At 39.0% G+C, this 27,590-nt stretch overlaps 2 protein-coding genes across 4 annotated transcripts; both read right to left on the bottom strand.

The window, feature by feature from the left end:
- Window positions 1-7,751: 7,751 nt before the first annotated feature.
- On the bottom strand, window positions 7,752-10,711 carry arl4d (ADP-ribosylation factor-like 4D). Its single transcript, XM_017687684.2, has 2 exons — window positions 10,555-10,711; window positions 7,752-9,618 (listed from the first exon to the last, which is right to left on the bottom strand). The coding sequence occupies exon 2, from the start codon at window positions 9,476-9,478 to the stop codon at window positions 8,876-8,878; it is 603 nt and encodes a 200-aa protein (XP_017543173.1). The 5' UTR covers window positions 9,479-9,618; window positions 10,555-10,711; the 3' UTR covers window positions 7,752-8,875.
- Window positions 10,712-15,983: 5,272 nt separating this feature from the next.
- tmem106a (transmembrane protein 106A) lies at window positions 15,984-27,572 on the bottom strand. Of its 3 annotated transcripts, none has more exons than XM_037544229.1 (8): window positions 27,452-27,572; window positions 23,566-23,752; window positions 23,216-23,279; window positions 22,201-22,354; window positions 19,479-19,619; window positions 18,360-18,403; window positions 17,617-17,670; window positions 15,984-16,452 (listed from the first exon to the last, which is right to left on the bottom strand). In XM_037544229.1, the coding sequence occupies exons 2-8, from the start codon at window positions 23,732-23,734 to the stop codon at window positions 16,335-16,337; spliced, it is 744 nt and encodes a 247-aa protein (XP_037400126.1). In that variant the 5' UTR covers window positions 23,735-23,752; window positions 27,452-27,572; the 3' UTR covers window positions 15,984-16,334. The 3 variants fall into 3 exon arrangements, with proteins under 3 accessions (XP_037400126.1, XP_037400125.1, XP_037400127.1); XM_037544228.1 differs by lacking the exon at window positions 27,452-27,572 and adding an exon at window positions 24,495-24,653; XM_037544230.1 differs by lacking the exon at window positions 27,452-27,572 and adding an exon at window positions 24,495-24,644 and having other exon boundaries at window positions 23,566-23,747.
- Between the last annotated feature and the right edge of the window lie 18 nt (window positions 27,573-27,590).

Below are 27,590 nucleotides of genomic sequence, written 5' to 3'. Positions count from 1 at the left end.
TTCATCATCCTAAAAGTCAAACAATGAATATTTAATGCCAAATTAGATTAGCTTTATTACATCAGTGACCTGTTGGTACATTCAAAACACTTTGGTTGAACTATGAGCTATTCGCACAAACATTTAGCTTTTTGTTTACTACAAAGGATGCCATAATTCTGTTCCACTGACCAGAGTATAGAAACACTTTTGAGCTCCACCCCATTTTTAAAGCTCTGAAGACAGCCAGTTCACAGCTACAATCTGACGGCGATGTCTTGGCTAGCATGGCGCTTCTGGATCAGGTTGTTATTCTGGGCCTCCAGGGAGAGCAAGACTGCACTGCAGTGTGCTTCTCTGCAAAACCCTTTGAATAAGCACACAGATTTATGACCCACGCTATCTGGCTCTGGGGCTCTTGCTGATTGCCCTTCTCCATCCGTCTCCAGCGCCCCCAGACCAAACTCCCATTTCAGCAACCTTGGCAGCTTTATGGGCCTGAGGAAAATAATGCAGGGTAGACAAATCCCCACCTTGTGACACTGTCCGCTAAGCAATAAACACACTGACATCACCCATGCTGAGAGCCTTCATTACACACATGCAGTCAGAAAGCCTGAGTCTGGCTGCTTTCAGCAGAAACATCCTGAGGCCTTCAGCTTTTACAGGCACATTTCTCAATACTAAACCCAGAGCAATATATCAATTAACAGTCACTTTGTTTACCTTGGAGAGAGCTCAGTACAACTTTTTAAACAGGGTTTCTTCCAGGGCTCTTCAGTAAAGACAATGGTTACAGAGTACTGTGCACAAAAATACCCTTAATTTACTTAATTTCAAGCCATTAAGAATTAATTAAAATTTTCAAGAGATATTTTTGAAGAGACTACATAGGACATCATTCACTTGCATAAGGAAGGGGAAAGTCAAAGGGAAAAAGTGAAAAAAACACAAGAGTTTCTAAAACTGGAGCTCAAAAGAGGTTAATGATGGGACTCCTAATAATCGTGCAAGACCTGGTAGACCACTAAAACTAGCCCCATCAGATAAACAGCACTTAAAACTTCCATCTTTGAAGGAGAGAGGAGAAAATCAAGCTCCATTTTTTCTCCAGATCTGGCACAATCCAGTTGTTTCTGTCCATCCTTCCACTGTGAGAAAACAATTTAACATTATAAGTCTGAAAGAATGTGTAGTTCTCAAAAAGCCTTAAAGAGATAGAAGACGAACAAAAATAGAGGAAAATTTATAAATTAAGCATAGAAGCTGTTGGTGTTCTCAGAACAGTGGGACAACCATCCCAGAATCCAGACCTCAACACCACTGAATGTGTTTGGGATTACTAGGACTTGAGAAGCAGAAAATGCAACCATTTTCAAAGACTGAACTTTGGTGGTGTGAAAAAAATATACCTGTAGATTTCTTTGAAAAACTGAAATTAACTGGAAGGTGTAATGAAGGCAAAACGTGGGGGGTGTCCAATCCTATCTGCGAAGGGCTGGTAAGGCTGGAGGTTTTCCTTCCAACAAAGCTGGGGATCATTTGATGAAATGTTTGCAGACCAACTGATTAAACCAGTGGAATCAGCTTGTTTCTGAAAACCTGTAGCCACACTGGCCCACAGATAAAATTGGACACCCCTACAGTAGGTGGAAAAAATATATTCACGTGTTGAAGCTTCTGATTAATTTTCTGTTGAATATGTTTTGTTTTTTTCTGATGCAGAAAAATGGAAAACCTGTTCTTAATGGCCATTTTGACATCTGTGTAAATAAATCAAGAGTGGTCTCTTGATTGCACAGTACTGTACACAACACATTGCATCTCAGAGAATCTTCTAAATGCTTGCATAGTTCACTGCATGCTTGAAATGTTGTCCATGGTCAAGAACGGATTTAAAATATATATATAGCAACGTTGGGGAGCGAGGAGGTGGACGCATATGCTGAGATAAGTGACATTTATTATGGGCAAATCCAGGGTCATGGTCAAAACAGTCCAGATTCAAACAGCCAATACGGAGAGCAGGACGGACAGACATGACAAAATTAACACAAAACCTCAAACAAGAACCAAACACCATGAGAATACAATACAATACAGCCAACACATCAAACACGATCAAACAAAGACCAGCACTAGGCTAAGGAAAACACAGGGCTTAAATACAAGAGGGCTAACGAGGGTCAGGTGGGAAATGGGTGGTAACAATCAGGGATGGAGTCAGACAACAAGGGGGCTGGACTGTACCAAAACAAACACACATGGATGAAAAAAAGGAAAAAGTAAACAAAAAACACATGGACAGGACAGGATATATATATATATAAGGGCTCCGCTACTGTAAGTTAAACAACATTTTTTATACTATATGAATCATTCCAGTAAACCAAAGTCAGAGCTCAAAACATATTATATGCCTTTATTATGTTTCTTTTATTTGTATTATCATCCAAAACAATCCTAAGCCTATCCAAACCTAATTAACAAATGTTTCAGTAGTGACTGTTTTACAATTTTTGCTAATTTTGAGCATAACTGAAAAATGCTAGGCAGCACAGCATTGAACAGAAATTTTTCATTCAAAATATGTGTTTTATTGATGGCAATTGTTAATGTTACGAACGGATTTTCAGACTTGATTTTGGGACATATTCACTTCCAAACAGTGGGACTTAACTGCTCACCATGTGGCCATTAGGGGAAAGGGATGCAGTCTCACTATGGAGTAAAACTCTTTGTGTGTCAGTAGTGACATGAAAATGTTCGACAGCATTTGTAGAATAAAGTATTTTTTTCTTAATACATTTCTGATAAATGGACATCTTTCAACTTCAAAATAAATAAAAAAACAGCTTAATAAAAAACTAAATAAAAAAAGTAGCATTTTGATATAGTTTTTGTTTAAATTAAGTTCAAATCTACATCTTTGAACTTTTCCTTAAAAGCACTGATAAAACTAACATGTATTTATGTATGTATCTATTTGTTTGTTTGTTTTTAAATTATTATTTTCCCAAGCTGAACTTTAGGGGTTCGGGTTTGGGGCAGGCACCTCCCAAAAGTGCACTATAAATGTTGATTTTATATATATATATACATATATATACATATATATATATATATATATATATATATCAGTAAATGTCCTAGGTTTAAGTAGGTCACAATATAATCCTTGTAAGTAAGGTCAGAAAGGTCTTTTTTTAAGTTCCAAATATTTTTTTAAGGGTTCATATAGAATCTTTGTAGGCTTGGTGCACTGCTCAGTACTGACCTGAACAGCCCAGTGTCCTCACTGTCCCTTCCATCACCCCACATGAAATGCACACAGAGCCACAAAGGCAATTAAAAGCTCTTGTAGAGCTCTTAGAGGTCACCCATGGTTACAGGCTCATAGTTGCTGGGGTGATAAATAAAAACGTCTGGCCCATTTTGACTGATTAGCCGGCCCTTTTGCAGAAAGTGTCTCCCCCAGTACCTAAGCACCCTTTTTAACGTGTGAAATTGTAGCCTGAATGAGGCCAGGGCTGCATCCTGGGACAGCAGCTTTTGATGCTTTTGTCCTGTTATCTTCAACGGTTATGATAAAGTACTTAACAGCTGTTCGTAATTATCAGCTTTGAAAAGCCATTGTTTTGCGTATAAACATCATTTGTAAGAATGTTTTCAAATTAGACTACCGATATGGGAGTTGTGAAACAGGCCTATGAAAAAGGGCACATCGTTGTGATATTATGAGGCTCTACACTCTATGAATGAAGCAGAACTGAAGTCTATTAACATGAGAGCTTGGAATACCAGGGGAATCCACTCTAGTTTGCACGTAACTCAATTTGAGGGCTACACCTGACAGCTTGTGATTCCCCGGCTTAATCCTTCATAATCCCTCTGGCTCTTCCTCTCTTGTTTTTATCTCGGTTGTCGTGATTGTGCCAACTAATTCCACCAAAATGTAATAGCAGAGAAGGTGTGACACACTAGATGAGATGTCCCATTCTTGCTCCTCTTTATGCAATTAAGCTCATTTCGTTGGGCAGAAATGTGCACATCAATGCATTGTCTGTTTTCAGTCCATTTTCCTGCAGGAAGTGTGAAGGCTTTAGAGGCATTCCAGCTCCCATTGCCAATACACAAAGCTCACTGTATAGCAATTAGTCAAAGTTATCAGTTGTGCTGTTCAAATTCCATGGCAAACACGCCTGGAAAGTGTTTACACAACGTTTTTGATGGCCAGATTGCTGGGCGTTCCATGTTGGATGCTGGACACAGCGGGTCAGGCTGGGTGTGTGTGAGTGGAAATACTCCCCAGGGCTCTTTCAGGGTGCACAAAGTACATTACCGTTCTACCAATAGTTCATCTCATCTCTTCTCATCACGGCAATGCTATACTGACCTGAGGGATCATGAACAATTTAGAGTGTTTTAGAGTGCCTCTTGGTTACATAACTTTATCGCTCTTCTTTGGAGTGGACTTGTTATGGAGTTGTTATGGGCTTTTGTAATTCTTTGGCTGTTTTGGGACAGTGTTATATCTCTTGTCCTGCAAACATAAAATTGCATAACAATGATGTCATATCAAATCTGTTAACTACTGTTTCTCATTACTTAACATAAAACTGAATTACCTTGGCATGCATTAATAATATTTTTGGCTATTTGTTTGCTTGTATTACTTCTTAGAAACATATCCTGCTGTATCATCATAAGGCCTCAGCAAGACAAGTGATAAAAGAGACTATTAATAAGGAATTCATTAACCTCAATTGGTGAGTCAATAAAATTAGTAGTACCAGTTTACAATAAGACTCTACTTATGAATGATTTAAAAAGAGTTTATTAATGGTTATTAATCTGGTCACCTTAATCATCAATAAGTAGTTATAAAAGCTAAATAAAAAGGGCAACAGTGAGCTGTTGCTTGCCAAATAGCAAGCCCACATTGATCTATGGTGTAAAGCTTAGAATTTGCTAGTAGCTTATCTTACTTTGTCTTCTCCATCAGATAGAATTGTATGTGAGAGCTTCATCTAATGTTTAAATTCATCAACTATAACAGCTCACTGTTGCCCTCCTTTTCATTTATGTGTTGATAACTGCTTATTAAGGATTTTTAGGTTTTATGACCCTATTAATAACCATTAAAAAGCTCATTTTAAACTATTCATAAAGCCTTTATAAGGGTAGTCTTATTGTAAAGTGGTATCGAATCAGCCAATGCCTAACTAAGACGATCAAGACAAATTTTTGTATTATATATTCATGCTGTTAAATAATATTCTGTTGCACTCAGGTGGCTATGGCAAACCTTTTCTGTCAATCGTTACGTTTGTTGACACTGAACTGTGTTTTTGACCACTGTAATAATAAAGAACCACCTTTGGTCAAGAACTATTACTTCCATACTAATGTTCTTGGAAACATACTTGATTACTAGCTAAAGCATCATATGGCACAACCAACACCCATGTATAAAATTACCAAATGCCTTTTTTTTTAAAGAAGTCTAGATGTCACTTTGCATCATAAACCCAATATATGCCAAAGAGTTGATGGGCTGTATTTCTCACTTCTAAAATCTACAAAGAATTCAACTGGTTATCTGTTTTTTATGTCATTACAGAATAATAAGCCTTTTTTCCTTGGAGTTAAAGTAAAAAAAATCCCTTCTCCTGTAAAATTGCCATTGTGTATATACTATGTAACAACAACAGGCTGTTCTATGCTAAAATTCAGAATAAAATATTCAGTATTATTGCGAGGTTTAGCTGCCCAGCTGAGGGAAAGGAGGATTCTGGTTTGTTTTCAGCACTAGAGCACAGTGTCTCTTCTTAATTAGGCAGCTCAGCAGGGTGCCCTGCTTCTTATCCTGCATTCTTCAGATAACATTGAGAGAATTGGTTAGGTGAAATGCCATTGTTCACAAGTCTAGCAAAACCATTTAGCTGTGAATTCTTCGGTTCCCTTCCCTTCTCAAATCACACTGACAGCCAGAGGTCACAGTGATTGAGAAGAATTATAAATATGGAAAGCTGGGTGAAGACTGCTGTGATCAATAAAATCATTAGACAGTTGGTGTCCCTTTCAGTGAAGCTGATGAGAATTGGGTATCGACAGATGTGATGCTGTAATGAACAAACTGTGTGGTCAGCTGTGTCCATTTATTTTCTTAAACCAGTCTTTTAAAAAATGATGTATGTGAGGCATGTATTTAAGTCAATGGAAAGCAATTCATGTACATGACTCAAGACTATTTGAATACTTCATTTGTGAATGCATGTGTAATTATGAGGGCTGTAACACAATGAATTGTGTTGTAAAGCAGTATATTGTTTTGTATCAATGTATTGTGATTAGCATGTTAGCTTGTGGTTTGTGTGTTAGCTTGTGGCTGGTGCATTAGATCAGGACAATATAAAGCGCAATTTTTGGATCAAAATATGTAAGACAGATAGAAACATTAAGACATTAAAGGGGAGTTACAATGATTTTTCTAAATGTCTGCATAATTCAATTGTTGATATATCAACTAAGCCATTCTCAGAAGGTTGACATGAAATGGTTTATAGAAGCTTACCGACTCAGTTCTTTTTTACAGTGGTGGTGATGGGAATCACTGGTTGCGAGACAAATATGTAACACAAATAAAGACATTTTATTACTACCCAAATCCTCTAGTGAACCTACTGAGTTTAATATGTAATGTTAATGTTGGTAAAATAGTGATAAATCTGAAAAAAAATTGTTTTCTTTTGTGACTATACCCTGCATGTACCTCTCCACCAAGAAGACAAAAAGATTATTTTAGGCCAAAAGTTTATCTCAGAACTATCAGAAAACAAAGTCTCAGACACCAGGCATTACAATTTCATGTAATAACTTCCTGTGAAGTTTTAGGGATATTAAATGCTCCAGACATCTGGTTCCCATCATCACCACTGTAAACAATTCTGACTCAGTAAGTTTCTCTAGAATGGAACATTTCACATCAAACCACTCTGAGTATCTATGTTTGCATCTTAAATTAAAATTTTGTGAAATGGAATTCCCTTTCCCTGCGATGGACTGGCGACCTGTCCAGGGTGTATCCTGCCTTCTGTCCGATGACTGCTGGGATGGGCTCCAGCACCCACCCCGCGACCCTGACGGAGAAGCGGCTTGGAAAATGGATGGATGGATGGAATTCCCTTTTAACATAAGGTATATTTTCAGCCACTGCATATTTTTGATGTACTGGAAAATTTACCAAAGCAAGACATCACTGTGTGTCGTACTGGATCAAATTTTTTAATAGTAATTGAATAAAATGATCCATCTGGCAAGTTGCATTTCATCCTCTTACTGATCTAAAGGTCCCTTGACATTAACCCAGTAACCTTACCAAAATCCTGCTCCAATAAATCAGTCTTGCTTTATTTCCTCGCTGCAGTTCGGCTTAGCCCAAAACCACATCACTAATTAATCCAATCAGGCCCGAAGCAGCTGCCTTATTGGGAAGTTGAGAGTAAATGGATTTGGTGTCTGACAGTGCTCTGGTGGGGGTTGGTACTCACACCATTTGCTGTAACACATACGTTTACCAGAACACAGTAACATCTCATAATTATGTCCTGATATTTCAAGTATCTGTGTTTATTTAGATCTACACCCCAATGTATGAATCAATATAACATGTTTTAAGTTAATATTACATATACATTTTGTGCAGCTTTAATACCTTTTTTATACCCATATTTCCTCATTTCCAGTGGTGATAATGGAGTTAAACTGCATTAGTGTATTGGATATGCTTTATTGGGTTGTAAATTCTGTACAAGTTAAATATTTTGCTGTGTTTAGTTTAACAAGGTCTCCAGTTGGACATCATTTCTTCGCCAAATGAAGCATTCTTTCAGAACACGCTCACAGGCCAGCAGTGACATCATCACAAGCGCTGCATCTATAAATAGGTTTATGACGACTGCTATTTTGGTGTAATGTTTCATCACCCAAGGACACAGCTCTATGTACGTTCTAATCTAGTAGATATGTTAAACAGGGTAAAATTCCTAGCTGAAGGCAGTGCACAGCAAATGAAACTCTGATACATTTGATACCTCTGAATATCAAAGGCCTATTGATTCTCCAACAAAGCAATATGCAAGGAGAAGGCTCTGGTCTTGCTGGATTGCCTTCTAGCTAGGTGCTCCATATTTCTAATCCCTCAGACTGAAACTGGTGTCCTAAATGGTCCTTCCTGGAAGTCCAAACAAACATTTTTCCATTAACTAAATTAAGAGATGTTTTTATGCTTAATTTGTGTCAAAGTCATCTATAATTTATTCATTCCTTAGCATTACAAAAAAAACAATTATATTTACAACATGTGAAAACAAACAGGTTTCCCAACTAAAACTTGCCTTAAGTGTGAACAGGTTTAATTTCCAAAGTTACTTCCACAACTAGCTTAACATAAACATTTATATACTGTCTTATTCTATCAGCACTGGCAATCCGTCTAAGAAAACTGAAATAAAAGGCGTTTTTGTGAGGTGTCGCTGAAAGAAAATCAAGGTGTTGCCAAGCTATGGTCCGCAAGGCTTTCCCTTCCTGGAGGACACACATATGAACAAAAGGCATAGGCTTTATAGGCTTAAATTCTGTTGATACTACAGCCTATCAGATCTATTGCAGATTCCTCAGATACAAAGGGCAGCTGCCCAGCAAATACTAAGTATAGAAGAAAGCAGTTCAATACTGTGTGACACATAAAGGTCAAATCCATTTTCTCCTGACCCCAATGGCCATCTGGAGCGATTCCTTTGTTTAGAGATTCGCTGCAAAATCCTGCAAAAATATCAAGACCATTGTGGAGGTGCACAAGTGACATATCAGTGTCCTGAAAGGATCCCTAAGCTCATCTCTTTTTCTTGCTGTGCCTCACCATTTTTTTCCTTTTGAGGATCATCTCATACAGTTTCTCTAGTCCTGGCTGAAGACCTTGGCCATCCACAGCACTGCAGCCCTGCACATGATGAAGGGTGTTGGCACTCAGTTCATGCACAGCCAAAACCTTCTCCACCTCACTGACAGCCAACGCAACCGGAAGATCCTGTTTGTTAGCCAACACGAGAACCGGCACACCCTGGTTCTCTGACGTGCGTGTGATCTTGTGCAGCTCCACCTTGGCCTCCTCCATGCGCTCAGCTTCAGTGGAGTCAACTACGAAGACCATGCCGTCCGTGCGCCGTGTGTACGACTTCCACAACGGCCGCAGCTTATCCTGACCACCCACGTCCCACACCTGGAAAGTAATGGCTCGGCCATTGCCCACAGGCACTTTGATCTTCTCCGTGTTAAAGCCTTTGGTAGGAATGGTCTTCACAAACTCCTTCAGCTTGAGTCTGTAAAGAAGGGAGGTTTTACCAGCTGAGTCCAACCCGATGACCACCACATGCAGACACTGGAAGTTTGGCAGGAATGGTGTGTTGGGAGCAATCTCTGTCAGTTGGTTTCCCATGGCAATCCGAATTTCTCACTGTCCTGTGAGAGGTAGCAGACTCGTCTGTGCGGTGTTTTAAGTGCTTGGCATTTGCACCTACTTCAAAGGTACTGCTGGCAGACGGCAGGGCAATAAGACCAGAGGCACCAGAGCTGGACCTAATCAAAGCAAACACAACAGCTGGTTACTATCAAAGATGCCTGAGAGATATTCTCAACAGCCCTCATCTAAAGGAGTTTCCCCTTTAATCAGCTTCCTCAAAGATAAAAAAAACAGTTGTATACAAAAATGGACACTTTTTTTTCCTTCATTTTAATACCACTAGGACAGTAAAAGAACCCTTCAGCACATCTGTAGTTGATAATATCCTGGCTGCCATAGTAGCCATAGTATGTAGTTCTGTGGTATAGTCATTAAAATAACATAATGAGTACACTAAACTATATTTATTAATGTTAAAATAAATAAATGAATAGAGGTTATTGTAAGACAGGCAGTGTGAATCTCACACTGTATCTGGGTGGTGGGACTCCATGCCTAATCCTCTTAACACTGCTAAGCAGAAATAGATTTCTTATGGCAATCTACGTGCCACGTTACTGCTGTCTATGGAACACATTCAACGAGAAGGCCTGGTTTATCCATCCAGACTTTTATTTTGAATACGAACGACAAAGATTTGTTCTTTCCGAGAAGGAGCCGGGTAATTTACATGAATTCCCAAAAGAATAAAATCGATGAAACTCTAAATTAACATCAATAAAAGTAGGCTATACATTTAAAATGCTAATTGATCTTAACACCAGAGGGGAACACTGAAATCTGTTAATAGTCCAGGAGTGTATTGTGCTGATCCTCACCAGTCTGTAGAACAATCTGATGAAGACCAGCTGAAGTTTTTAAATCTTTTTCTGTGCAACGAAAATGCCACGAAGTAACTGGCAGGAATAAAATAACCCCCGTGTCCGCGCAGCCTTTAAACTACCAGCTCTGTTAGGCACATTCTACTAAATCTGAACACAAGACAGCCGCGCTGCTCTATTGCAGGACGTCTGTCGACGTTTTGTAAACCAAAGCTGAACGGAACCGCTCACCTAATGGACTTGAAGGACAAACGATGACGTCCAGTCTGCGTTTCCAAACGATCACCATTTTCCGCGTCGGCTAAGTCCGTGCGGCCGCTCTCCCAGATAGGAGGCAATAGGCAGGAGGCACGCGCGCTACATCTAGAACAACAACCTGCGTGTGACGTCACCAGCACGCTCCACTTCTCCCGGCACCACGGCGTTACTTTATTTTCCGCCCGTATTCAGGAAAAGGCCCGCCTCTCGCGCTCTGATTGGCTAATAATCTCCTATCCCGCATCAGGACTGGCTGAAAGTGTCCAGCGGAGCCGTTTGATTGGCTGTCAGATCACAATAGCCGACTCCAGCGCAGGAGACTGGATTCCATCCGAGCACAGGCGGAGATAAAAGATTGACGCCGCAGCTGCTCCCTCTGGTGGTTATTACCTGTTGTTACTCTCAGCAAAAACTTGTACTGATAACGAAACGAGAAGATAAATCTAAACCGCTGCAAAATTCATCTGATGACCGAACTGCACGACGAGATACAATAAAACACCATCACTCATAAGTGAACCCTAGTTTGTCATCTTGTAGAAACTGGTAAGCGACAACGTTGGTGCATATGTATCAATCATACGTTAATAGTCTGATGTACCACAGAGCAAAGCTGACGGCCCACCGACTTTTTGCTCAGCATTTTCCGTGTGGCCCACTGGTGGTTAAGCAGAGTATTACACAAAATGCTACTTTTCATCGCTTATTTTCCACTCACAGTCCGATTTACTTATCTTGCCTTCATTTCTTTGGTTCGTTATTTTCTTTTTAATTAGTAAATCAATTTAACAGCAATATCGTAAATACAGTTGTTACAGTATCAGTAACAACGTTTTAAAATAAATCGTTTTATATTCGCTGAGCTATATGTATGTACATTTTTAACATACATATTTATATTTCTGCTAAGCACTTCTGGATGGATGCAAACTGCATTTCGTTGCTTTGTACTTGCGACATACGCAATGACAATAAAGTTGAATTCTATTCTATTCTATTCATTTTTTTCTCTCAACTGTTTGTAATATTTGTAATTTTTTATTTTCTAAAATTAAATGATATGTGTATTTAAAATTTGTTTGAGGAGATTAAAAACTAATGAGACTTTCTGCGTGGTCGGAGGATAGATCATCACTGTTAGCGGGGCCTTTTCTACAGCAAACGGGTTTTGTGCAACAGGAGGCGGGCTTTCCTGCTAGAGCGTGATGATTGATGGGCGAGCAAAGCAGCTCATTGGCTGTTCGCGCTCACTGACGTCATGGACATACATGAGGCGCCGTTCTAAACTCCTATAGCTCGAGTTTAAAAGCTCTTAAAAATAAAACAGCCGCGGTAAAATGTTTTATGAAGTGATTGAATTTTTTACATTAAAATGTTTAAGCATTTATAAACTATCATTTTGCTCAAATGCTCGATATCATAGCTCCATATTCTTGTAAATAAGTTGTTGTTGGCTTAATGAGGCGCTAAAGTGAACACGTGCGGTTTGAAGTGACCTGCTTGCTTCGCAGAGTGTCAATGAGTGCGTTTACATGCACTCGATAATCTGACCATAATCGCATTTCTGCAGTTATTTAAATATTGAAATAGTCATGTAAACAGCATACTCACATTTCTTAGATTGAAATAAGGTCTTGAAATCCGCCTAGCGGAGCAGGAGTTTAGCCCATTTTTCAGTCTGCGCATGGGCGAAAAGACCGCGGTACCGGAAAGCAAACGGCGTTGCCTCAAAACACTTTTGGAGTGCCTGAAGCCAGCTACGTTTGACGAAATGAAGAATTTAAATACTCTTTATATTCTTTATGAGGTTCATAAATCCAGGTTAAAAAGCCACAACATGAAGTTTTCATGTTATATGACGTTTACGTCACATCTTCTTATGTGATCTTTTTTAATCGGTTTATTAGGTGCATGTAAACGCACTCAGTGTTTGCTGAGCGGCGGTTCTTCTTTGGTGCTTGTTCAATAAGAGTTTTCTCCTTTAAAGGGCAGGATTTTCCCACCTTGTTCCACTATGCTTGCCATCTACTGGTTTCAGTGGTTTGTGCAGTTCTATTTAGGGTTATGTAAAAGGTACAGACAGCTGTCAAGTTATATAGGCCCATTTGAACCTATAACGTTTGTAGGCAATGTCTTGGAATACGTTGTGCTTTCAGTTGACAGAGATTTGGAAAGGTTTTCTTTGTGGTGTAGCCTGCATTCAAGGCTTGACATTAAACTTTTAAATTAGACATTAAACTTAACAAGAGCACTGCCACTGTTTTACACTCTCATTTATTTTATGCTCACACAAGTGTTTTTTCCAAAACTCAAATATGAACAAATGAAAACTAAACGGTGAACACACTTGAGCACAGAATGTTTTACATGGCCCTGTTTTCCGTGTTTATTGAATGACGCAGTAACAAGGCTATGTGACGTCATAATCATCCTATCTTTCCTTGAGCTTCTGTCCTTTTGTTGTGGCCCACGTTGCTAGGACACACCTGAGCCGTCAAACTCCCGCAGAGTGGGGTCAGTGTGGTCAGAGAAGTGTACGGTGTCTTCAAAGCACTGATGTCGGTAAGTCTAATACATCTAATAATGCTTTTCCTTTAGAGTGACAATCTGCTGCAAGTGCTTTAATAATAAACACTTTAAATCATTTTAAAAGTCAGGCCTGCACGTTCTTACAAGGGCTACAATGTTGTATTTACTACCATTACAAAACTGAATGTTAGGCTCGCAGCCTGCAGAATGTTGTAGTGACGTAGTATTTTCCACCCTTTAACTACCCATTTAACTAAATGCAATTTCACCAACATCTTACTTGTTATAAAGCTCTCAGAGTGTTTTGCACTGCACGCTAAGAGATTGTGCATTTGTAAGCAGCTAATAAATCCGTTCAGTGGGGTTTTTGAAACATGTATGCCATCACAATGGACACCTCTCTGCACCTGAGCTTGAATTACATTAGTCAGGAAACAGAGGCTCTCATGTTACATTCCACTGACCAGCCACATAAATCCATCTCCCTCTCAGGCCTTTCATCAGGTGGTGTAAGATGTCAGCGATGCACTGGGAAGCTCGGCGCCGGCAGTATGTGCTGGACCGCAGGATGGCCACCAAAACCAAGCAAAGTCTCACAGTGAGCATCTGGGTGTAATGGAAAGCAAAGACGGTCACTGCACTACATATCAGCTCGAGTCCTGTATATGCCTTACACATTACTTGTTTTGTACTCTATTGCATGGAAAAAGGCATACTATTTGCTTGAAGTGATGCCTTCCGCTTTTTGGTGGTGCTTTAGGGAGAGACGCAGAAGCAAACCACAGTGGAAGAGACACCTGTAACACCGTCAGTGTCCAGTGAACCTCTGGGTATGTCATATATTCCAGTCACTGAGTATGATTTCTCATTGTTGCATGAGCCATATGCATATTTATACTGCTGCTGAAAGCGAACTGTAGACATGTGAACTTTCTTTAACATTAGCTGAGCATGTTCAAACAAATGCAGCTTCTCTCTGTGACAACCATTGGCCTTACAATAGCCCGCCATATTTTTCAGAAATGTAAGTGTTGTCATGTTTTGTTATACCCCCAGTGATCGATAAAAGGATCCTCTATCACTGTCAACCTGAAAAGAAAGAACAATACAGCGCCAAGATAGAAAACAGATACACAGTGAGTTTGCAGTGCTTGCTGTTTTCAGAAAGAATCTGACAATATCATATTTAGGGGGCCCGGGGAGATATTTCACAAAGCACAATTTCTTAGTAAAGCTGGGTAACTTAAGCCCAGAGTTAGCACTGTCTAGTTTGAATGCCCTCCTATCAGACAGGCTTAAGTTTACCTGTTAACCTGACAAATGCTGTTTTGTGCAGTATTTCCCAGGTTATTTGAAATCTTTGTGAAACCCCTTCAGATTCAAATTATGGTCCTTCCTATCTTAAATGCATTCATAAATGATAAGCCATCAAAAAAAGTACAGTATGTCTATAGTTTGTAAGCATTATTTGAAAGTGGTTTACATATTTAGCCATGACTTGCACACACTCACAAATAAATATAGGATATTTGTTGACTACAGATTTGTTTGTATACATTGTGAGTTTGTGTGTACATACATGCTTCTGCACATACGAGTCTGCATGTGTGCATGGATGTATGCGCATGCATGTGTACGTGATAAATTGTGTAAACTGTGATAAGTTATAACTTGTTTTTAACTAAAAGGAGGCCCGCTTTCCATTATTATAAGTGTCAAGTTGTAGAAACCCCTGTTTTACAGGATTTTTTGCATACTTTTATGCGATAATTTTATATATCTATTCATAAATATATAAAATTATAGCATAAAAGTATATCCCATTATATTTTATATCATCTAACTTCATCTAACTTATATCAACTCAATTGTATTTAAATCATGTAGTGTATTTACAAGATACAGAAATATAAGAGATTAATAGCTTGTAAGAGAAATTGGTTTACAAGAACTATGTAGGGTGCAACACTGATTAGTACACAAACATGCAACTAAATAATCTTTTGGACATGCATGGTGTCAAATTCAAAAACCCCCACACACGGAAAAAGAAAAAAACACTAGAAAAAAGTGACATTTATTGGAATGGACACTGGGTCTGAAAGGGTCAACTGCCATTTAAAGATTAATGATGAACCATTCAGTGATTTAATTTAATATCACACATCGGAAACTAATGTATTTCAATGGGAATTTCACAGACGTCTCAAAATTTCTCTGCTGAGTCAATAGTTTGATGTGAAATGGTGGATAAAAAACCTGGTGACCCGGATTTCTTTACAATGGTGAAAACAGGAACAATGGGTACAATACAAATACAGACCATTTCATGTACTAACGTTTTGTGAGGTAGCTTTTAGAAGCATTAAAAGCTTCTGCTGTCTGATTTCTATCACCACCACTGTGATAATTCTAATTCTGTACTTTTCTCTAGAACAGAGCATTTCACATCAAACTACTCTGAATGGTTTTGTTCAACTCTTAATGTTGAATCCTCCAGCAGGTTAATTCCTATTTATCAGTGAGAAACATGGGAACATTTCTTAATATATTATACACGATTTGTTTCAGTCTGTACAGTACGCCCAACAATGGTGATGTACAGTACGCCCAACAATGGTGATGGCTACGGTTCTTACTGCGGCTCCACAGCCCAACATATATGCTGCTGATTCTCCTTTCAGAAAATAGATGTTGTGAACAAGAGAAATAAAAGTAATCAAAACAAAATATTTTGTGTCTGCATGAATTGTTTAAAAACAAATAAACAATTTTGCAAGAATGTCAGTCATATTCATCTCAGTTGCTGTGCCATCATTTTTTTCTGTTCCAGGCTTTTCACTTCACCAAGAATGGGGGACTATGTGCAAAAATTCACTTAAAGACAGAATTTATTGTAAAGTGCAAATCAACAAGCATGACAAATTATCATTTTTATGTGTATAACTATTAAGACAGAACGTTTGTATTCATGATGTGCAGCAGGAGGCAGGCACTTTCACAGCTAATACTCCACTAATACTCAACAAACACAGTCTGTAGTCCAGTTAAAAGGAAAAATATTCGTGCTCTTTAAAGACCTACAGAGCACACGACTGATTAAAACCAAAAAGAACAGAGACATAAGATGTATTGTGAGCACTTGTATGCTTTTAAACTCAGATTTGGTGTTTGCGGTCAGTCTTTTCTTTGGTTTTTGCTGACTGCCTTCATTATTCAGTATGTCAGTGAAGCTGTGGAAATGAATGAGGAACTGTAGAATTTGCCCCACAATCGATATACTCATATGTATCCATGGATAGCTGTTCTGCATGGGATAAGTAGGACACTTTTATAGTCATTCTGTGGAGGACAGAAGAAAGATCACATCGTATTAATTGCGTCGGTATTATGACTTTTAGTCACTGAGTAACACATCATTTCCCTTCCATCATGCTCAGTGGCATATCATAGAGGTTTAGAAGCATGTAGAACAATGCGTTTGACTTATTACTCAGATATACATACATACATACATACATACATACATACATACATACATACATACATACATACAAACAATACTGTGCAAAAGTCTTAGGCACAAAACCAAAGTTTTATATTTTTTTTTCCAGTAAAACACTATAAAATATTAGAATAACTACAAACATTAACACAAAATAGAAACATAAATTTTGTGATTTCAAAAAAGTTGATATCTTGCTAGCTAGTTAGAAAAACAGATTTTGTTCCAGGTTTCTTCTTGGTGTACTCCAGCACAGCACACCTGACTTAATATAATCAAGTACTGATTAGGCAAACCAGGTACTGCATGATATCTACAAATAATACTGAGCTTCTTTGAGAAGAGGTTTGGAAATGGTTAAATGAGCACTTTGCCATACACAAAAACTCGACTTATTGTTTGATTTATGGTTGTATATTACATTCTAATATTAGCATTTATTCATAGCAAATAAATGCTTATTGCCCAATTAAATTATTTTTAAGTATTAAAATATTTCTCAGGCCGGCAAGACTTTGCATGGTACTGTTAATATCGTAACCGTCATATGAAAACCACATCGTTTGTTTTCTTTTCTACACTATTTGAAAACACCTTTACAGTGAGTGACTGGACCAAAAATAATGGGCCCAAAATAAATAAGAATAAAATCTTGTTACACTGTCATACATTAAAATTGACGTTTTTTCTTTCTCCTTTTAAGATAACATTTCACAGATACGTGGTTTTGTTAGGACAGCTATGATATCTGATATATATACATATTCAAGGACTGTGTATGAGGCTGTATATTATCAATGTCAGAACAAAAGCTTGTATCATCATTTGAAAATACCTGCTACTCATTACACTGCATGAGAAGTCTTTTTTCCTTCTTCTGTAAAGTTACCGTTTCTGAGATACAAGCTTTTGTGTCCAAAAGCGATTGTGATTATGTACAAGGATTCATATGTGTATATATAAAGAACACATATGAGGACTAAATAAAAATAGACACTTACTGCAAATGCAGAAACAAAGTATGGATCCGGATGGAAGCTGACCTGCAGTAAGTACTGTTGAAAAAATGTTTATAAGATATTAATCCAACTGTGATGTAGCAAAGTAAGAGCTAACACTAAAAGAAATGCTTTTAGAAGAAAAACTCTACAGGTGAAATTGTGATTTGCATCAAACAAGATCGTTGTTAGTAATATATTCCAGTGGTTCATGGAACAGTTAACAAATCCAGAAAAAAAGGCAGTCATTCCCGCACAATTCTACAATCACAGTGAAAACCCAGGCTGCATAATATATTGTTAATTAATTTACAGTTCTGGCCTCTACAGCAACATGCAAGTGTGCCCTCTAGCCAGTCACAAAATTATTACAGATATCCCTTGATGACTGTTCTGTAGCTGCTTTCATGTGATCTATCAAATGTAAATGATGTGCATGCCAGGCCTTAACTGTGTCACCATCAAAGGTTTCCCAATGGGTTTTAGTATTTTCCAAGTCTTGGTGCAGTCAGAATATGCAGCGACAGAACAGCAATGACATGCTGTCCATATCATAGAGCCTTGACGCAAAGCATTGTACATGGTACATTGTACATAGAACTGTGCGATCAGAGATATGTGTCTGATAACTGTTCATGGTAAAAGTCAGAAAGAAGACAGAATAAATAAAACATTTTTTAAAAACTTAAGGGAATTCAGACAATTTAATGTTTGTGTTTGTACTGTCATATATAAATATTACATACTTGAGACCAGGATCATCAATGGTTATTGAGGTTACAACAGTCAACTGAAAAAAGGAGGAAGAGGAATGTGTAAAATACATGGAACTTTACAGTAAGTGAAGAATAAGTGCAAGTTTTTCTAAATAGCTCCATATCTCAAAACCGTATGTACCTAAAGGGAGTTGCCAATTTTGGTATGCCTGCCTCGTACCTACAGTCGTATGCAAAAGGTTTAACACCACTGATGAAATTACGTTTTGCTGATTTTTTTAAGGATAAAGCCATTACAGAGAACAAATATACATATGCAAACAAATTGCAGAGAACAAACTTAAACCTGGTGTTTATAATGCTGATTCCAATTTATTTGCGAAATTTCACATATTGGAAAAAAAGAACATAAAATCTAAAATGTGTCAATTTGCACAGGCCAGTTTTTTTCCCCTCAGTATGTTCAATTCAGCAGATAAACAGTAATTGCATATTAAGATGTGAAGGAGTGTGTCCTCTATAGAGGATTTGTTCATTAATTATCACTTAGAAAATCAAAAATACGTAATTTGAACAGGAGTGCTTTAACTTTTGCAATTTGACTGTACATTTATCAGTTACAGCTAACAAACAAGTGCATACGCTTACAGTTACTGACCGTAGCTTATCTGTTGCTGCACAATTTGTCAGCCAACCTTAACCCTGTCCATCAGTAGAAAGGGACCCCCATAAGACCACTGGTGACAAGATATTATTCGGTTGGTGGATCATTCTCAGGACAGAGACACCCGTGTGTTGCACTGCTATGAGTGTGTCCAGTGCAGCAATGTTGATGGGATTTTAACATGTCAGTATCGCTCGGGCTGAGAATATTCTGCAAACCGAAAATAACCAATCAGCAGTGACTTATGTGGTGAGTAAGTGGCTAGAAGATGATGCATGCAAATTGTGCATGGAAACAGATGTAGGTGTGGTGTTTCTAAAAATGAAATTAGGCCAGTAAGTAGACATTTAGTGAAGGTGCAAAACAGGTGTGTGCCTTCAGCTGCAGTTTATACAGAAATGTTTCCACACTGGAACTATTTAACCCCATGTTTCAGGATCTTTTTAAGGATGTTTATTTTTTTAACTTGACTTTTGAAAACTCACCGTTTTCTGTGAGCGTGGGATAACTGTAGTCACATTAGAGGTCTTGGTTTTGCCAACCACAGTCTCATATATCAGGACTTGCAGATCGAGATCTTGAACTTGGATGGTAACAAAGTTGTGATTGCTGAGATTTAGCTTGTTCTACAGAATGAACAGAAAAAAGTGACAGTCAAAAGCTTGTGCTTCTAAAGAAGATATGGTAAAAGTGTAAAATTACTGAAACTCAGAAAACCTGTTTCTGTTTCTTCCTAGAGGCTAACAGCTAAACTAGTGTTCAAAAGTTTGCAATCACTTGTCAAAATTAATATTGCTGTTGCTGTTTAAAGTAGTAACTTAAGTGGACAACTGAAATACTACAAGCTAGACGCTACAAGGTTTTATTCAATATTTCAGTTTTTTGGGAACATCAACATGATACAGTTGTGCTCAAAATAATAGCAGTGTCTTTAAAAAAATGAGTAAATGTCGAAATTCTTCTAACAAATTGTACTTTAATGAACACAAATGCATTGGGGACACAGCACATTCTATTCCAAAGCAGGACAATTGGGAAAAGTAATTAAAACTCAAATAATAATAATGATATTTCACAGAAAGTCAGAAACGTAATGTTCAAAAAAATAGCAGCGTTGACATCTTTTCTTGGAAACTCAAAAATGTACTGCACAAACTAAGAAATTCTTGATAAGTCAACTTGGTTGAGTATCCTAAACTAATATTTTGTTGCAAAACCACGGTTTCTGATAACTGCTTCACATCTGTGGTGCATGGAGTCAACCAATTTCTGGCAACGGTCAACAGGTATTGCAGCCCAGGCCAATTGTACTATATTCCACAATTCCCCTGCGTTTCTTGGTTTTGCCTCATGCACTGCATTTTTTATGTCAGCCCACAAGTTTTCTATGGGATTAAGGTCCGGGAATTGTGCTGGCCACTCCATCAGTTGAATCATGATCGTTTGGAACCATGCTTTTGCTCGCTTGCTGGTATGTTTTGGGTCATTATCTTGTTGAAAGGTCCACCTCAAAGGCATTTCCTCTTCAGCATATGGCAGCATGACTTCTTCCAATATCCTGATGTACTCAAATTGATCCATGATCCCTGGTATGCGATAAATAGGACCAACACCGTAGTAGGAGAAACATCCCCATATCATGATGCTTCCACCACCATGCTTAAACGTCTTCACTGAGTACTGTGGCTTGTATTCTGTGCTTGCAGGACGTCTGACGTACTGTCTGTGACCCTTGGACCCAAAAAGAAGAACCTTGCTTTCATCAGTCCACAAAATGTTACGCCATTTCTTCTCAGGCCACTCAATGTGTTCTTTGGCAAATTCTAACCGCTTCTGCACATGTCTTTTATTTAACAGTGGGACTTTGCGGGGGCTTCTTGCTGGTAGGTTGATTTCAACAAGACGTCTTCTGATTGTACCAGTACTCACAGTCAACTGAAGGTCTTCCTTGATCCTCTTGGAGCCGATCATTGGCTGAGCCTTTACCAGTTTGGCTATTCTCCTATCCATTCGAGGAGTTGTTTTTCTTTTTCTTCCACATTTTTCTGGTTTTTCTTCCCATTTCAAAGCATTGGAGATCATTTTAGCTGAACAGCCAATCACTTTCTGTACTTCTTTATAGGTTTCCCCTCTTTTATTAGTTTCTTTATTAAAAAACGCTCATCTTTAGAACAGTGTCTTGAACGACCCATTTTTCTTGTTTTTTCAGGACAAATGCACAGCCAGCATGTCAGTTGCCTTGCTCCTTAAATAAGGATCACCTGTTTACACCCTTTTTTCCCAGAATGCCCTCCCTAAGTGACGGCCTCCCTAATTGAACTCACCACTGCTATTTATGCATGGGTGGCCTGTTGGGTTTGTTGGTTTTCTATACCCTTATTATACCCTCCAAAAACTTACTTGTGGTGTAGAGGTTGAAATTTTAACAAAAACATTGATTTATCTTGCTGCTGTTGGGGCACTGCTATTATTTTGAGCACTACTGTACATAATATATTGGAATTCTCTATTTCTAGCCATTCTCATTCTCAGCTTCTAATAATGTTGGTAAAGTACGTTAAATATGTTAAAAACTTAGGTAATCCATTTCTTGACAATCTGCCTAAAGATTTGAGCACCACTGTCTCAAGTAAATGGTAATCTGGATACTAAATTTATTACAGCTGGGCAACAAGACAACATATACTGTTACTGTGATAAATATTATCAAAATTACAATACAATATGCTGAACATATTATGGATGCTGTCATTGTAGAACACTGACCAACTGCATGTTTAACCAACTCCCAGTTTAACTGTTTAAGTGCAACACAGTATGTAACATATTAAATCAGAATCATTAAATTCATAGTTGTTGACATTATTTTAAAGTGTAGCACTGCTTTTACAGGAATGGCAGTCTGAATATTGCTGCATGCTAAATAAACAATAAAAAAAAATGGATGCAATCAGAGAAATGGAAGAATACACGACCAAATACAAAGTAGCCCTATTAAGCTCTAATTTAGATCTCCTTTACAATTGTTGATGTTTAAACCATCCCTGTGTATTGAGATAATGCAATCCAAACAAGACCGGCAAGTTTATTTTCTGGCAAAAGCTAAAAATCAAGATGTTCTATATGGTACACACTGATGGCAGGAGAGGTTTGTATTTAATGAACAAGTCATGTTTCTCATGTTGGTAAACATGTGAATTTACTCACTGTGATTATCATATCAACTTTGTCTGGTGCAAAATAGATCTGTGAAGACTGGAGGGTCACGGGGGACACGTCCACACTCCGTGGGAACAGGAAAAAGAGGATCAGGGAACAGACCAGGAGACACAGCACAACTGATATACACACATAGAGCTTCCTGCAAAAACACACAAATTATTAACATTCATTTCTTTAATACATGCAATTTTTTTTACATTTCCTCTAAGAAAAGAAGTGTTTAGTGCAGCATTTAGGTATCTAATACAAACACCATGTCACCACATTATGTAGATAAAAGCCTCATTTGGAATCTTAATCTATTTAATATGTTAACAAAAATGTGAACCGAAAATCACAAAAACAAATTGGAATGTATAATAAACAAACAAACATAAAACAATTTGATAATTAAATAAAAGAACAGTGCGTGTTGAAATGTGCATAATTAGGGTTGGGCAACAATATTTATCATTATCATAATAAATTATGTTACAATACAACACAACATGCTTTTCTGAGCATATTGTGGATATTGTCAGTACTAAAAAAAAAACAAGCTTAATTAGGCCTGCTTAACCAGATTTAGTGCAACACATTATGACAAATATTGAATAATCATTGTTGGTGGTTTTTGAGTTTTTTGTTTTGTTTTTGGGTTTTTTTTTTTAAACATAGCATCACTGATTACTTCCTTCTATTTTAACTGGTCACATGTCAGAAAAATATACATACTGTGACATAACATGTATCTTGAAGATTTTTTGAAGTACCATGATCAAATTGTCATCTTGCCCACTTCCGGACTTCAATAATTCCTCTACTGACAGTTCAGCAGTAAACGTTTTTGTCTTGCTGTTGCCCTTTTAGTGAGTTTATGTTTGACTACAAGCAAAGCAATTTTAATTTACAATCACAGCCACATGATCCTATTTCAGAACAAACTGACAGTTGTTCCATAGCTCTTGAACTCAGTAAAATCATTTAAGGTCTGTATAGCAGGTCATCATGTGACACTCACGTATGACGAGGCTTCAGCCTTTGGTCACTGCATGGAATGACAGCTACCAGTTGAGCCTCCTGACCTGAAGACATTAATGTAGAGCAGACATTACATGGGTGAACGATGATACTAAAAGATACAAGATGGAAAAAACAGAAACTAGACCCACCCAAAAAATAAGATGAGTTGGATTATTATTGTTAAGTAATTTACTGCACCGTGAGAACATAGAAAATACGTATAGAGGAACACGATATTTCGATTTGGGAGTTTTACACAGCCTAGACATAAAATATATGTCTATAGCTGCATTATAAAAGAGCTTTTTAATTCACAGAGTGCCATAGAAATTCACTTTTCATACATACCCCTCGGTATTCGTCCTGTCCCCTGGCAAGTGGGGCATGGATCCCACTGGCTTTCCCCATTGATGCTGCCGTAGTCCAGCCACTTGGACAGCCTCCGCTTCCCTTTTTCTTTGTTTTCATTCATGATGCGTGCTTTGCTCAGTGAAGGGAACTGGGCTAGTTTCACCATAACTCAGAAAGCACTGGACTAATCAAAAAGAAAGAGAGACAGAGAACTAAGCTTAGAGGGATCTATCTGAAAGGAGCAAAAACAGCATGCCACCAAGCCACGCTACTTCCTGGTGCTTCTTTCCAGAGAAAGCTTTCTAGTCATGCAATATAACAACATACAGTTTCATAATAAGGCCTTCAACTATATGAGAATTGGTCACAAGTGTCAGATGGGTCAAAATCGAGACACGTTTAGTGGCATTAATGGCAATGGCATAGTAGAGGCACAACATCTGTCCACTTAATGTAAACCTACGTTGGCTTGTTCGCAGGATTCCTTTTTAATGAAATCACACCTGCACTGAGGTATTACTCGGCTACGGTTTCAGTTCTCCAGAAACACCACCAAAGTCTCTGCGAGTATAACCACAGATCTCGGCACAGGCCTTGTTTGCGCTGTTTACCAGTAAATAGCAAAGCTAACACCAGGCTGCTGCAGCACAAGCGGCTGCTACCAGCCCACTGACCATTTACTCAGCTGCGTTTTGGTTTAGCATCTTAAAGCTCAAAGCAGCGGCCCACTGGACAAAGGTGAACTTTCTTCTGTAACTAGGACAACCACTTACAGACGTTTACACAAAACATGTGAGTATTTTAAAGAAGTAAAAAAGACCTAATATTCGACGTGTGTGACCACAGATGTGTTTATCTCGCGTTTTGATAAGCAAAGTTACACATTACTCTCGACATGTCACTTCGTACGAAGGTTTCCCACCTACCGTGACATCGTTTTGGCCTTATTCTGTCAGCCTTCAGGTTTAATTCTGGTCACATAGGTAAACAATTCTTCTTTTCCTTCACAGCAAAAACACCAATCTTACTTTCCAAGCGCGTGGACTCCGAATCCCCAATCACTTCCTTCTTTGCAGACTAAATTAGTGAACATTGAGCTGCCGCCCGGTGGCCAAACTCTGTATTACAGCTCTAAAGACAGCGGCCAAACACAGTAACACTGCTTTCTCAGCAGTGGCCACACTCAGTATTGCAGCTCCAAAGGCAGTGGCCACAGTCAGTATTATGGCTCTAAAGGCAGTGGCCACAGTCAGTATTATGGCTCTAAAGGCAGTGGCCACAGTCAGTATTATGGCTCTAAAGGCAGTGGCCACACTCAGTATTATGGCTCTAAAGGCAGTGGCCACAGTCAATATTATGGCCCTAAAGGCAGTGGCCACAGTCAGTATTATGGCTCTAAAGGCAGTGGCCACAGTCAATATTATGGCCCTAAAGGCAGTGGCCACAGTCAGTATTATGGCTCTAAAGGCAGTGGCCACACTCATTATTATGGCTCTAAAGGCAGTGGCCACAGTCAGTATTATGGCTCTAAAGGCAGTGGCCACACTCATTATTATGGCTCTAAAGGCAGTGGCCACACTCAGTATTATGGCTCTAAAGGCAGTGGCCACACTCAGTATTATGGCTCTAAAGGCAGTGGCCACAGTCAGTATTATGGCTCTAAAGGCAGTGGCCACACTCATTATTATGGCTCTAAAGGCAGTGGCCACACTCATTATTATGGCTCTAAAGGCAGTGGCCACAGTCAGTATTATGGCTCTAAAGGCAGTGGCCACACTCATTATTATGGCTCTAAAGGCAGTGGCCACAGTCAGTATTATGGCTCTAAAGGCAGTGGCCACACTCAGTATTATGGCTCTAAAGGCAGTGGCCACACTCAGTATTATGGCTCTAAAGGCAGTGGCCACACTCAGTATTATGGCTCTAAAGGCCGTGGCCACACTCAGTATTATGGCTCTAAAGGCAGTGGCCACAGTCAGTATTATGGCACTAAAGGCAGTGGCCACACTCAGTATTATGGCTCTAAAGGCAGTGGCCACAGTGAGTATTATGGCTCTAAAGGCAGTGGCCACACTCATTATTATGGCTCTAAAGGCAGTGGCCACAGTCAGTATTATGGCTCTAAAGGCAGTGGCCACACTCAGTATTATGGCTCTAAAGGCAGTGGCCTCAGTCAGTATTATGGCTCTAAAGGCAGTGGCCACAGTCAGTATTATGGCTCTAAAGGCAGTGGCCACACTCATTATTGTGGCTCTAAAGGCAGTGGCCACAGTCAGTATTATGGCTCTAAAGGCAGTGGCCACACTCATTATTATGGCTCTAAAGGCAGTGGCCACACTCATTATTATGGCTCTAAAGGCAGTGGCCACAGTCAGTATTATGGCTCTAAAGGCAGTGGCCACAGTCAGAATTATGGCTCTAAAGGCAGTGGCCACAGTCAGTATTATGGCTCTAAAGGCAGTGGCCACAGTCAGTATTATGGCTCTAAAGGCAGTGGCCACAGTCAGTATTATGGCTCTAAAGGCAGTGGCCACAGTCAATATTATGGCTCTAAAGGCAGTGGCCACACTCATTATTATGGCTCTAAAGGCAGTGGCCACACTCAGTATTATGGCTCTAAAGGCAGTGGCCACAGTCAGTATTATGGCTCTAAAGGCAGTGGCCACACTCAGTATTATGGCTCTAAAGGCAGTGACTGCATTCAGAACGACACCTTTAAAGGCAGTGGCCACACTCAGTATTATGGCTCTAAAGGCAGTGACTGCATTCAGAACGACACCTTTAAAGGCAGTGGCCACAGTCAGTATATCAGCTTTAAAGGCAGTAGCTACACTCATTATTGCCATCATTTAAAGGCATTGGCTTTCAGAACTACAGCGATAAAGGCTCTTAAGCCAGTGGCCACAGTCTCTAATACAGCTCTAAAGCCAGTGGCCACAGTCTGTATTATAGCTCTAAAGCCAGTGGCCACAGTCTGTATTACAGCTCTAAAGCCAGTGGCCACAGTCTGTATTACAGTTCTAAAGCCAGTGGCCACAGTCTGCATTGCAACTCTAAAGCCAGTGGCCACAGTCTGTATTACAGCTCTAAAGCCAGTGGCCACAGTCTGTATTACAGCTCTAAAGCCAGTGGCTACAGTCTGTATTACAATTCTAAAGCCAGTGGCCACAGTCTGTATTACAGTTCTAAAGCCAGTGGCCACAGTCTGTATTACAGCTCTAAAGCCAGTGGCTACAGTCTGTATTACAACTCTAAAGCCAGTGGCCACAGTCTGTATTACAGCTCTAAAGCCAGTGGCCACAGTCTGTATTATAGCTCTAAAGCCAGTGGCCACAGTCTGTATTACAACTCTAAAGCCAGTGGCCACAGTCTGTATTATAGCTCTAAAGCCAGTGGCCCCAGTCTGTATTACAGCTCTAAAGCCAGTGGCCACAGTCTGTATTACAATTCTAAAGCCAGTGGCCACAGTCTGTATTACAGTTCTAAAGCCAGTGGCCACAGTCTGTATTACAGCTCTAAAGCCAGTGGCTACAGTCTGTATTACAACTCTAAAGCCAGTGGCCACAGTCTGTATTACAGCTCTAAAGCCAGTGGCCACAGTCTGTATTATAGCTCTAAAGCCAGTGGCCCCAGTCTGTATTACAGCTCTAAAGCCAGTGGCCACAGTCTGTGTTATAGCTGTAAAGGCAGTGGCCACAGTCAATATGATCATTCTGTCTACAGTCACATTTAGTATTACAGCTCACTTCACAGAGTCAAATAACTCTTTGTTTTTAACCTGAGGCACTGTTGATGAAATAAAGCAGTAAAACATGTTCTTTTTCCACAGAATGTGAAACAAAATTGTACATGATGCTATATATGCCCTTTTGAGACAACTTACCAGGTTGTTTTCTTCTCTGCAGATTTTCTGGTTAAAGTAAATGAAAGGCATGCAAAACAGCGTCTAAACTGCTAACAACACAGTAATGTGGATGTGCCTCAAGTCCAGAACACAAACAGGATGAAAGTTCATTTCTGGT

The sequence above is a fragment of the Pygocentrus nattereri genome, chromosome 13 (genome assembly GCF_015220715.1).
Source record: "Pygocentrus nattereri isolate fPygNat1 chromosome 13, fPygNat1.pri, whole genome shotgun sequence".
Classification (NCBI taxonomy): Eukaryota; Metazoa; Chordata; class Actinopteri; order Characiformes; family Serrasalmidae; genus Pygocentrus; species Pygocentrus nattereri.
This window is presented reverse-complemented; position numbering and strand designations above follow the sequence as displayed.